We start from the raw sequence: 11,379 nt of genomic DNA, 5'->3' as shown, positions 1-11,379 counted from the left end.
ATGATCGAGAGCAAATTGGAACGTGATCAATACGTCCGTTTAGGATATGATCGCGATCATAGATCGTAAAAAGGTAATTGTTCTGAATCGTTTTATACAGCTGTTGAGCTTATTGGTGGTCATTTGTCTCTTTTCTATTACGGATTCTTTACAATTATCGTAAAATTAACATTAACAATTATTATTATTCAGTTAGATGTCTTAGTACATATTTAAAGCTTTAAGAAAACATTTCATTCTTTTGCCTCATTTTATGCTAAAAATTTGTTTAAGTTATAAGCATATGCTAAATCGCTTCTCTAGACCGAAATTTCTGTAAACATGTTATGCAAGATGTCATATTTGCCATTTATTTATTTAGCCAGTATGACGGAGATATTTGTCGTCTATTACATTCGAAAAATGTAATAATTGAAATAATATATATAAATTATAGCATTCGAAAGTTTGGTATGGTTAGATACTCTATACTCTGTACTTGTACTCTGGTTTTAAGCAATTGGTTCATTTTTTGGACAATTAGATAAGTAAGAAACTTCAATGTTTCAAACCCGCTTACAGTTTATAACGAACTTATGTCACAATTAAGAATTAAAAGAACTTCTAGAACTAAAACTAGAAGAACTTCGTGCATAGAAACAAACAATCATATCTTGTCTACTAGCCAACTGCAACAAAGATTACCGTTTAGCAACAATTACTCACAGACAGACACTAGTTTGTTAGCTTGGGTTCTGTTTTATCAATTGCTAATAATAGCACCAAATGTTTAAATACATTTATTTCTCCTCCACAAGCTCATACTCCCTTAGTTAACAAAGTATTTTGGCCGTAACGCGCTGGTTTGTTTACACAGCAGCACCGGCAACATGCTTAGTTTGCATAATTGAAGATTGCTGTGCGAATCGAAATCGGAGAACAATAACCAATCGTTCTAGTATGTGTGCCACGGTCATGCAAACCCGGTAGATTTGAAGGACGTTTTGGTATTCCAAAGCTTAATAACGACAACACGCTGCAAAGGCGAGTAAAACACTAATGACCAACCACGGAACCATTGCAGCAGATGATTTGCTCCGGTAATGGACGTTTGGAAAAGATCATCCTTACTCCTCGTTGTGCTTATCAACACACGCTCGTGTGACAAAACCTTTGTACGATCGTTCCGTTGACTTCAACCCATATGCATTCCACAATCGTGGTGGATCGGTGGATGTGGACAAACTGCGTAGTTACGATTTTCTGCCTGTACTCGTTTGTCTCTCTCACTTGAACTAGATTCATCCAGAATGGAAGGTGATAATGCACGTTCCTCTCTGTGTGTGTCACCTATTTCCACCTCCCAACTAACTGCCCGGTCACACGACACCAAACCGACGGTGGCCAATTATCATCTTTTGTCGTGTCGTGCTGCCTAATATGAAGTGTTTTTTATGTGTCAGGATCAATAATCGTCCTTATAAAATTAACACCTTCACGCAATGGCAATCATTCCATCCGAATCGCACATGCTGATGTTCGCTTTACATTGTTAAGCACCCCGAACCGGTTACAGCCGGCCAGGAACACGACATAATCAGTCACCGAACATCACCAGCCCTACCGAGGGTATGTGTTTTGATGAGTGATGAAGGGCACTCATTAAACAATCGAGCGCATGTTGAACAGCCCTTTCTTCTTCCGCAAACGCACCCCCAGAATCTTGGCCGCTTATCAGCTGGACTGTGTCCTAAGGAGTCAACCACCATCCATTTTCACGGAGGCTCGTCCAACGGAGGCGATAATGAAAACGGGGAACCTTTGACCTCATTAATGGATCGTCCGATTCGGTGCTGTTTGGAACCGCTATTTTGAGGGGCTTAGTGCGCAATTATCTTCTACCGAATAAGATTTACGAATCTTCTCTTTTAGCCTGAAATAGGGAGAAGAAAAGAAAAAAACTTGTCTGTGAACGTATTATACTTGGGAACATTACACAATCAACGGGGAAGAACATTTCCACCGGAAAAGCCCCTTTTCATGCCCTCTGTTACATTCGTCTGCTTGGGCAAATGTTTGCACGCAGCCTTCTCCCACGTGTACTTCTGGTAAATATCACTGGCCCAGATACCCTCCTGCAGGTCCCCTTTTTGCTTCCAACCAAACTGTCCACACACACACACATCCCGCGCACTCTTCATCCGAGTGAAAGGCGCCGTACGGTGACGTTTTCCGATACAGGTGTGCGGTCGGTTTTCTCGATTGCTCTACGGGCGCTACTGCCACGAAGCCACCGTGGTTTCGTCAGCCGGTGAAATGTGATTAATTGCATCACGCTGTACGAATGCGAGCGTGCGTTAGTCACCCGAAGTGCAACACACCCCGGCCAATGCGACACTGGCCCACATTTTCTGCACATTTCGCACACCTAGCCGAGCGCACATACACATTCACGCGTACTATTGGTTCTACCTATTGGTGCATACAGCACAAGGACACATGGTTTTGCAGCCGCTCTCGATTGTCCTTTTCCGGCAGTAGTTTTCACATTACATAATGTAACTTATTTGTACCATCCCCTTTACCAAAACAATTCCAGCACGCACGCACAATCTTACGAGTAACGTTTTCAGCAGATGAAACTAACTTAACAACGGTTAAATACTTGCAAAATTAACGCAAATTGGGGGATAGTTAGGAGCAGCAGAAATTTTTCCTTTACCTCACACGCACGCACGCACAAAACTTCTGCTTCTTCTTCGCTGAATTTGACAATTGGGGCTTTTTGTGTTGTTTTTCTGTTTTTGAACGCGTGCTATGTCAAGCTGTATACACGCTCTGGTTGATTTCTGCAAATGTGTTCCCCAACCAACGATCTGGACGCTGAAGTGGAATTTACACGGAAATTGAGCCGAGCCATTTGAAAATATTTTAAAGTCGTTTAATTTTGAATAACAGCACGCGATGCGTATACAAGAGTGTACAAAGAGATGGTAGATAGTAGCTGAGATTGTTTTATTTTATGTGTTTAATCAAACGATATAACGAATTTCAATGAAATTGTTTGTCTATGATGATGGCAATTGCCGTATTTTGAAGTTTAAATAAAGTTATTAATTTAAAATTTGATCCCTTTTGATATTTTTTCCTACAATGAACGCTGAACATAACACATTTGCGGATTTGAATGATTTCGTGATGTACTTTGTCTATTAGCGTATTTAAATTCCAGACAAATACTTCAACTTTGGAGTTTGCTAATCAAATAGCAAACTCCTTCTCATCTGCCTATCAGCTTTTCCTTCTTAATATTGTGTTTTTATTTTAAAACAAACTTACCAGCAAAAGTTTTTTATCGTCACGCAACAACAAAAAAGTTGCAAATTGATTTCTTGTTGCAATATAACACTCTAGGATCTCTAGGCACAACAAGCTTCTTCGCTGGCATTGCAAAAGATGCGCTTTTGAAGCCACGAGTAAAGCCATGTTAATGGTGTGTCAATCCGGGTAATAAGCTAGCTTCCATCTCGCAAAACATCAGCAAAAAGTTCAATAATGCTTTGCACTTCTTTTTTGGAAAGAAGAAAGTGAATCCGTGTCCCCAGCAACGGTTGCTTGTGGACATAGTCTGCATACCAGGCTCCTCCAATGCTTCATGAACATCTTTCCTATTCGGGATTTCCTCAACCAATGATGCCGTGTTATAAAACAAACCTTAATTGCAACGTGCGCAATGTCTCTCTAATCAAACAGAAGTACGAACGCAACATGGTTGGTACACTCATGATGCATCGTACGAATACGTACGGAGCATCCCATCTCAAGGTTTCTTGCAGTGGCGCCGCATAAAACCTCAGGGGGCCAGAATTGCAAACTCCTTTCCAAAATGTATTGTAAACCGTGCGCAGATTATCCCTACCTACGCAATCATCGCTTGGGGGCTTGTCATCGTCGGCAAACGGTGGAACGCTTGTTTGAGTTTTGCATTATCCCGTACAGAGGGTCATTAATTGAGGCAAGCTTCCAAATCAGGTGGCCACACGCCATGATGCGCCGGCGATGAAGATCGAGCAAGATCAGTCGTTACTCTCTGCGCTGCTTGATCCATCGATCGTAACCCACCCCATGATGATGATGATGATGGGGTGGGCGCAAAAGCATAAGAAAAAACAACCTCCTTTAGCAAATACAGTCGCACACGCGGACGGTGTTACGCGTTACGATAGCGTGCACAAAATGCGTACACCCGAAAATGGGTAAAGAAAAACAACCACACACACGACACGGCATCGTGCCACATACACTCACCGATGCGTGTGTGTGGTTGGGACGGTTGAAAGTGAAATTGTTAACCTGTCGCACTGTGGCGATCAGGATTCTCACTCGGCGTGTGCGGCACACTAGTGATCGTGATTCCACGCCGGGAGGTTCGTTTCGAAGAAGCGTTGTCCCTCGTTGCGTTCCGAACCCGGTGTGCAAGGAAAGCCAACCGATAAAGTGCATTCGAGACAGTGCAGTAAAAGTGCCAACGTGAAGGAAACAGAACTGACCACGGGTGTTTAATTGCGCACAGTACAGTAGCCCCAGGGGTACGCTAAATACAGCAAAAAATAAAAAGAGTTTGTAGTTGCCAGTAAAGTTCAACGTACCGGGAATGAGACGAAACCGTTCCTTCCAGGGTTCGACGGTAGTGCTGGTGCTGTGGGCCGTTGTGGCCTGCAGCGAGCTGATGCTGCACCCGGTACGGGCCGATGCACCGAAAGTGAGTTTCGATGTTTACTTGCAATTGCCCACCGTCGATCGGTTACTGTGCGTTATTTGTTATGTAATTTTGGGGCATGTAATAAGGGGGTGAGCAATGTGGTGTATTTTTTTGGGGGTTTACATTCACGAGGTCGCTGTGGAAAAATTGCACAATGTTTGGTTTACGGGGATGTGTCGAATTGCATTGTGGAATATTCCACATTGTGTGTGGAGTAAAAGTAGGAGAAATTCATTTAAATTATAGAAAAAGTAACATTGTATGTAAAATTTATGAAAAGGGTGTTTTCTTCTATTACGATATTTTAGTTTGCATTTAAGATTTAAATTTTCTTCTGTTTGTTTTCGCTTAATTATCCTATTTATTCTCATAATCAATTTCACGAGTTTAATATTTTTTATGTTTTAGGTTGTTAAAGTTGAATATAATATTTTCTCTTTGACATTGTCTTTTTATTTGTGTTTTTTACTTGACTTGCTTATGCAATTATTCATTTAAAAATAGTGTGATGTTGTCTTAGAGTACTTTTATCAATCTTACGATTTTTTTAATTATTTACTTTTATGTGTTTTTTGCAACTCCTTTAATAAGTTTTAATATCGTTAATATGTTTTCAAGTGTTTAATTGTTTCACTTCTTAATTGAAGATGTTTAGAATATATGCTTCCATTATTAAGTCTGTTCTACTTTTCATATTGTATTATTTTACTTTTTTTATCAAAAAAATACTATTTCTATGGATATACTTTCTCAAGTTTCCCATGTTTCTGATATTTCTCACATTCTGAGGAACTGTAATGTTTTTGTTTATGTTTTTTGTTAAAATTTAGTATTTTTGATATCTTCAATTAAGTTTCATTTTCCAATTCCATATTAGTACGATACGTTTCTTAACTATAGTTAGTGAATACCTATTCGTTCTGTATGTATGATTTAAGCAACACAGCAAATAGTTTGAAAGTATAGTAAAATGTCGACAGACATTGACATAATGTCTGGAACCAAGAAAACCCGAATGAGAAACGCAAGATAACAAAAATGACACTAACGCTACACATATCAAACAGTGCGATCTTGATTGCTGATCCTAGCGAACATGTAAAGCAAAACTGCTTTCTTGCGTGACTTTCCATTCCATCCTACCTTTCTACTGATGGCTCGGATTTGGGTTGCGCGCACAGTTACAGTTCGGTATCGGTTCCTCAAATTTTACCCCGCTTTCGTAACACATTTTCCGCCGTCGAACCGTTTTTCAAAGTCAACCCGCAACTCGTTCGGTGGTGGTGGCGTGCAAGGTCTTAGCCGTCGGCGTGGTGTGCCCTCTTCAAGCTGATTCAAGTCCGCCCCACCCAGGTGTTAACCCGTGACGCATCTTTTGCACCACTCTCACTGGCTTGGTCGCGGTGCGTGGGTATATTTATGCAAAACACGCAAACGACCGTACGTCCACGTATGTGCGCCAAAGCGATCTTTATTATGTTTGTTTCGCGTTGGTTAGAAATCCTACACGATTCGTTTGACGATCCCTGCTCCATTATCTTTTGTCGAAACAAATAAACATACACAAAACAGCAAAAAACCAACATGGAAACAACCTTGGCACCGGTGAACCGTTACTGCTTTAGATCCGCTGGATTTACCGGTAGATCACCGACGGACACAAGCTCGATCGCTAATAGAGCGACTCACCTTGACCAGTGGATGGATGATAGTGAAATGATCGGAGTTTTTTTTTCTTAAAAACGTTTAAAAGCTACTACTTTCGCTTATGTTTGCTCCACGCTAAGCACAATCTTGAGACGGGATTAGGTTGTGAGTTTGTACTGATAAGAGCAGCTACAATTAACTGGTAGCCTTTCTTTACTTTCACAAATCCATCACGCATCAAGGACTTTTAATCACATAAACTTTGTGTTGTCCAAAACTGCATTCACGGCGCAGGAGCAGCACTGCGTAGAGTTCATTACATCATACGGAAGGGCGCCATGGCGCTTCAATGATCGTGGCTGGTAACGAAATTCGACAAAAATTCAACACAACTCTCCTCCGTCGCGCTAACGAACCATGAAGGAAATTCATCCACCGGACTTGCTCGCGTAAGACAACTTTTCGTGTCGCCGTCCAATCTACAGGAAGCGCAATAATAAGTCGTTATGCGAGAATGGCACGACGACATTGGTGACTTTTGCGGGAAAAATGGACAAAACGGGTTTTCTACTTGCTGGTCAGGTACTTGGGGCGCCTCAAAACAACGGCCAACAAATGTGAAACTTTTTTCGTGCTCAAACTTATGGTGACGCTTTTCTCCGCGGTGCGTTGTAATCATGAACCGGTAGTGATTACATGCAACCTTTTCAATTGATGAGGTTGGTATTATGCAGAGTTGTAGTATTTTGTCGTATAGATCGTCTTATAGCTTTTTGAGCTCAATTTAAACGATTCGAGCAAATATATCTTGGCGATGGGAGAGTAATGGGAAAAAATCAATATTGGTACCAAATGGATTATAATGTTGATCTTCATACGACAGGATTGGTACCTAATCCCATCTAGAGCGCTTGCCCATACGCAGAACGCCACTTCACTGCATTCCAAAATTCATGAATCCCAGAAATGATAAGTTTTGGGTTCTCCAGGAGTGCTAAATCAGAGTTTAAAAATGTTAAAATATTGGAGCAGGTCAAGAGAATCCTTTAGTTTTTTAGAGAGGTTCACGAGATACTCACCGCTTTCCAAAGTTATGGACCGTAAAGCTGAATCAGTATCACTTCAGTTCGTGCGAGGCCTCGAAATTTTAAAGACGATTATTTATCTTTAAATTATGTTATGCTGATATTAGACATAAATATAAAGAGAATTTAGAATTATTTAAAGGGAATTCTAAAGAGAATTCAAAATTTAGAAAAGATAATTTAACTATTTTTTTTTTGTTTCGTTAGAACGGCTTGGCCGTATCGACTTATTTTACCACGAAAAGCCGGATAGTCAGTCCTTGCTACGGGGGATTGGTCCGGATGGGATTTTGGTCCGGGCCGTTCGTGTGAAGACCGGCTCCGCTACCATCATGCCACCGGGCCGCCCCATAATTTAACTATAATAACTACAACTTCCGTACAATATAACCCCCTTTTTACTACTACTCCCTTTACGGAGATTTAAGTTAAGACTCAATCAAAGAGAATAAAAAGGCACGGACACGGGACACGATCTAGTCGAGATTTGAACCCAAACCGAACCGTGTGGTTGGGTCCTGTAATACCAACTGCGCTATGTGATGGGGTAACTTATTGGGAACAGATCAACATACAGACCCATGTCATGTCTAATAAAATTAGCAAACTTTATGAGCCTAAAAGTTTTATTTAAAATTAAAATTTAGTTCCAATTTTTGCCTCATATGATCGATATTGCTCTTTTTTATTTTTATTTTTTTCGTTAATTAAATTTGTTTTACTTTTAACGCTTTCGATATATTCATCATTCCATTAGAACTAATGTTTACCACATTGCTCCTCTTCTCATTCAATCCTGCCAGAAACGATGCCTCACCAAACCAACCGTCTCGAAGAAGGTGGATATGGTTATCCACCAGTGCCAGGAGGAGATCAAATCCAACCTGATCGAGGATGCGCTCAAGATTTTCACTGCTGAGCACGGACAGTGGCACGATCGTCGCAAACGGGATGCCGATGACGGTACGGTGGACTTTTCGCACCCAACAATTGTTTCCCATGAGGACAAATGGATTGCGGGGGTAAGAATCGTTGACAAAAAAAAACGCTGAGGACACGGCTTTAACAGTTCAATAGTGCATAATTTTTTCAATATTTCGCTCGCCTCGCAGTGTTTGATGCAGTGTGTGTATAAGAAAAATAATGCAATCGATAAAAACGGTTGGCCCACGCTGGACGGATTGGTCAGCCTGTACACGGATGGCGTAAATGAGCATGGCTACTTTATGGCCACACTACGGGGCGTTGATCGATGTCTCAAGGGTACGTCGAAGAAGTATCAGATCAAACGGAACGATGCGGCCGGTAAGTGGGGAAATTCGATTTTCTCGAAACGATCGAATCATATTAACGAGCGGTTGTTTGTTTCTTGGTAAATGTTTTAGAAAATTTCGAACAGTGTGAGGTCGCGTTCGACGTGTTTGATTGCATTTCGGACATGATTACGGACTATTGCAGCGGCCAGACGGAGAATGATCATTAAGCATGGATCGTGAAAAACATTTTCCAGTGGTTGTCAATTGAGAAATGTTACATTAATTATCATCGGTGTTAGGTTTAATATTATTTATAAGATAGTATTTAATGAATTTGGCGAAAGGAATAGAAATGTGATTTTACGTTGTTTTAAAAAGTATAAATAAATAAAACAGATGATGATAGAACAACTTAAATTCAAGCTAAAACATTAAAATGGAATTAACTAAAAAAAACGTCTCATGTTATAAGGAAGTCAGGAAGACAAAAAATCTACTTGAAATGCTCATCACTTGATGATTTTCCGGTGTTGTTGGCACCAGTGGCTGACAGTGGTGGTTTTGAGAGGAAAATGGAGACAGTTAATGTATTTAAAACAAGAGTACATGAGCACCAGTGGAGCCCATTAAAATGCTAATTAGCTATGCCTCAGTTAGCTCCACTAAAAGGTCAAGACAATGACGAATCAGCTGGACAGTTTAACGCATAAGGAAACATGGTTTACGAGGAGCCCATGCAAATGTCTACGAATAGGGAAGCGATGTAACAATGGAAACATCTGTCCGGCATAACATTACCTTTTCAGCTCATTATCTAAATTGCAATAATTTAAAACTCACGCAACATTCTGAATCTTTCGTTTCTAAATTTATTGCAATACGATCAATTGTAATCTTTTTTAATTTACGAAAATCTCGTTGACAGTACAAGTGACAGAGTTTTTCAACGCCACGGTTTTATGTTTTAAAGGCCCTGCCAAGACAGGAAGGCAAGGAACACATTTTACTGCACGCAAGTTTCCTCAAGAACGGCCACAATTCATGGCCACCGTCGGTGAACAATGGATTCTGGTGGCTAAGTAAACAATCTTTTGCCGAGAACACACCGCAAACCGGTGCACGGTACGTGAAACGCAACCGATTACGATCGCATCCGACACAAATAATTGCATTTGAGGGTTCACCCGCCACCATTGTTCTCACGGGTTTCGCGGCTCGCGCGACATGGTCAACAATTTGTCATCGTCCAATAAAGATCCTACCAAAGAACAAATGCTTACACCGTACACCGCTAATCGCTGGGAATGGTAACCGATGATGTTTCGCAACGGCGTTGAAAATGGTTGACATTGTACCGCGCGACAAGATCGCGCACGATAGGGTTCGATTATTCGGGTGCAGCATTATCCAATTAAATGCTTCCGGTGCAAACTATCGTTCGAATTTTGGCCGGGGAGCTGTTACATTTCCGTTGTTTCAACAATTGAGGTGTTGAAAATTGAATTTTCGATACCCATTTATTTTGTAAAAAGTTTATTGGAATGAAATCTTCTCAAGAGTTACTGAAACGGGTCGAGGCATATCTGAAATCCCATCCACTTTTTAGAATGGTTTTGATTTTGCTCGATGAAATCGATTCTTTGTAAAGCTTTCTAACATGGCAAAAGCATCAATTCATCAATCTTTGTACAAAATCAACTTCATTTTTAACAAAAACCAAAATGCAGAAAAGATTCCGCATCAATCTCTAAAATTTCCACTTCAACATGAGGAGAATATAATAATGGTTTAAATATATTCACTTGAATAAAAAACCACTGTAATACGATCAGAAGCCAAAGACACAGACATGATCCAAAACATCGTGTCAGCATCAACCAATGTTTGATCAGGATAGAACAAGTCCTGAAGATTTAAACGTAAATTATGTAAATCGAACAGTAGCCGGAAGCCTTATTGTCGGATATTAACATGTTGCGAGCCTACTAGTTAATAGGTCTATCGGTGATTTTATTTTGGATATCTTTCAAAACGTAATTTTATCTCAGATAAATAATTATCAATCGCAGTTTATCTTATCATATCACAGTCTCCAGACAATTCTTCACCAAAAACCCCAAACTTCTCCCTCCAGATCTCCAGACTAAAGGCCCTTCAAAATATCTGATTTTTTGGGTGAAAAATGAGAATCGTGCAGCTCTGATAGCTTGCTCATGTCATTAGAACATGTCATTAACTAGTTATTGGCTCAAATAGACTGGGATAAACGATAAGTAAGTATAAACATAACCTAACACGTGCATAACAGAAACAAGGGCAACATCTTTTACAAATGCTCGTAAATATTCCGAAATGTTAAGTGTCTGTAAAGCAACCCCATTGCATGTATATTGCGTACCACAAAGTCATTGCAGCCACGATCCAGCCGTCAGAAGCCCAAAGCCGTCAGAACAAAAATATACGATAAGGTGTGAATGATTTTGACCGTCATAAATAAACATATTGCTAAAATTATAAATGCATTAATAAGCTTCATTCCATCCCCTCCAATACAAACCTCTCCCGCGTGCCTGAGTAGTGTAATCACGATCACGAGCCTATTTTAAGTTCATTCGATCCAATCAATTTCACTCACATGATCAATGTGATC

General features: G+C 40.3%; 1 protein-coding gene across 1 annotated transcript; it reads left to right on the top strand.

The window, feature by feature from the left end:
• Positions 1-4,420: 4,420 nt before the first annotated feature.
• LOC128305848 (general odorant-binding protein 70) lies at positions 4,421-8,969 on the top strand. Its single transcript, XM_053043467.1, has 4 exons — positions 4,421-4,741; positions 8,277-8,495; positions 8,586-8,778; positions 8,859-8,969. The coding sequence occupies exons 1-4, from the start codon at positions 4,634-4,636 to the stop codon at positions 8,954-8,956; spliced, it is 618 nt and encodes a 205-aa protein (XP_052899427.1). The 5' UTR covers positions 4,421-4,633; the 3' UTR covers positions 8,957-8,969.
• The last annotated feature ends 2,410 nt before the right edge of the window (positions 8,970-11,379 follow it).

Source organism: Anopheles moucheti, chromosome 3 (genome assembly GCF_943734755.1).
Source record: "Anopheles moucheti chromosome 3, idAnoMoucSN_F20_07, whole genome shotgun sequence".
Lineage (NCBI taxonomy): Eukaryota > Metazoa > Arthropoda > Insecta > Diptera > Culicidae > Anopheles > Anopheles moucheti.
This window is presented reverse-complemented; position numbering and strand designations above follow the sequence as displayed.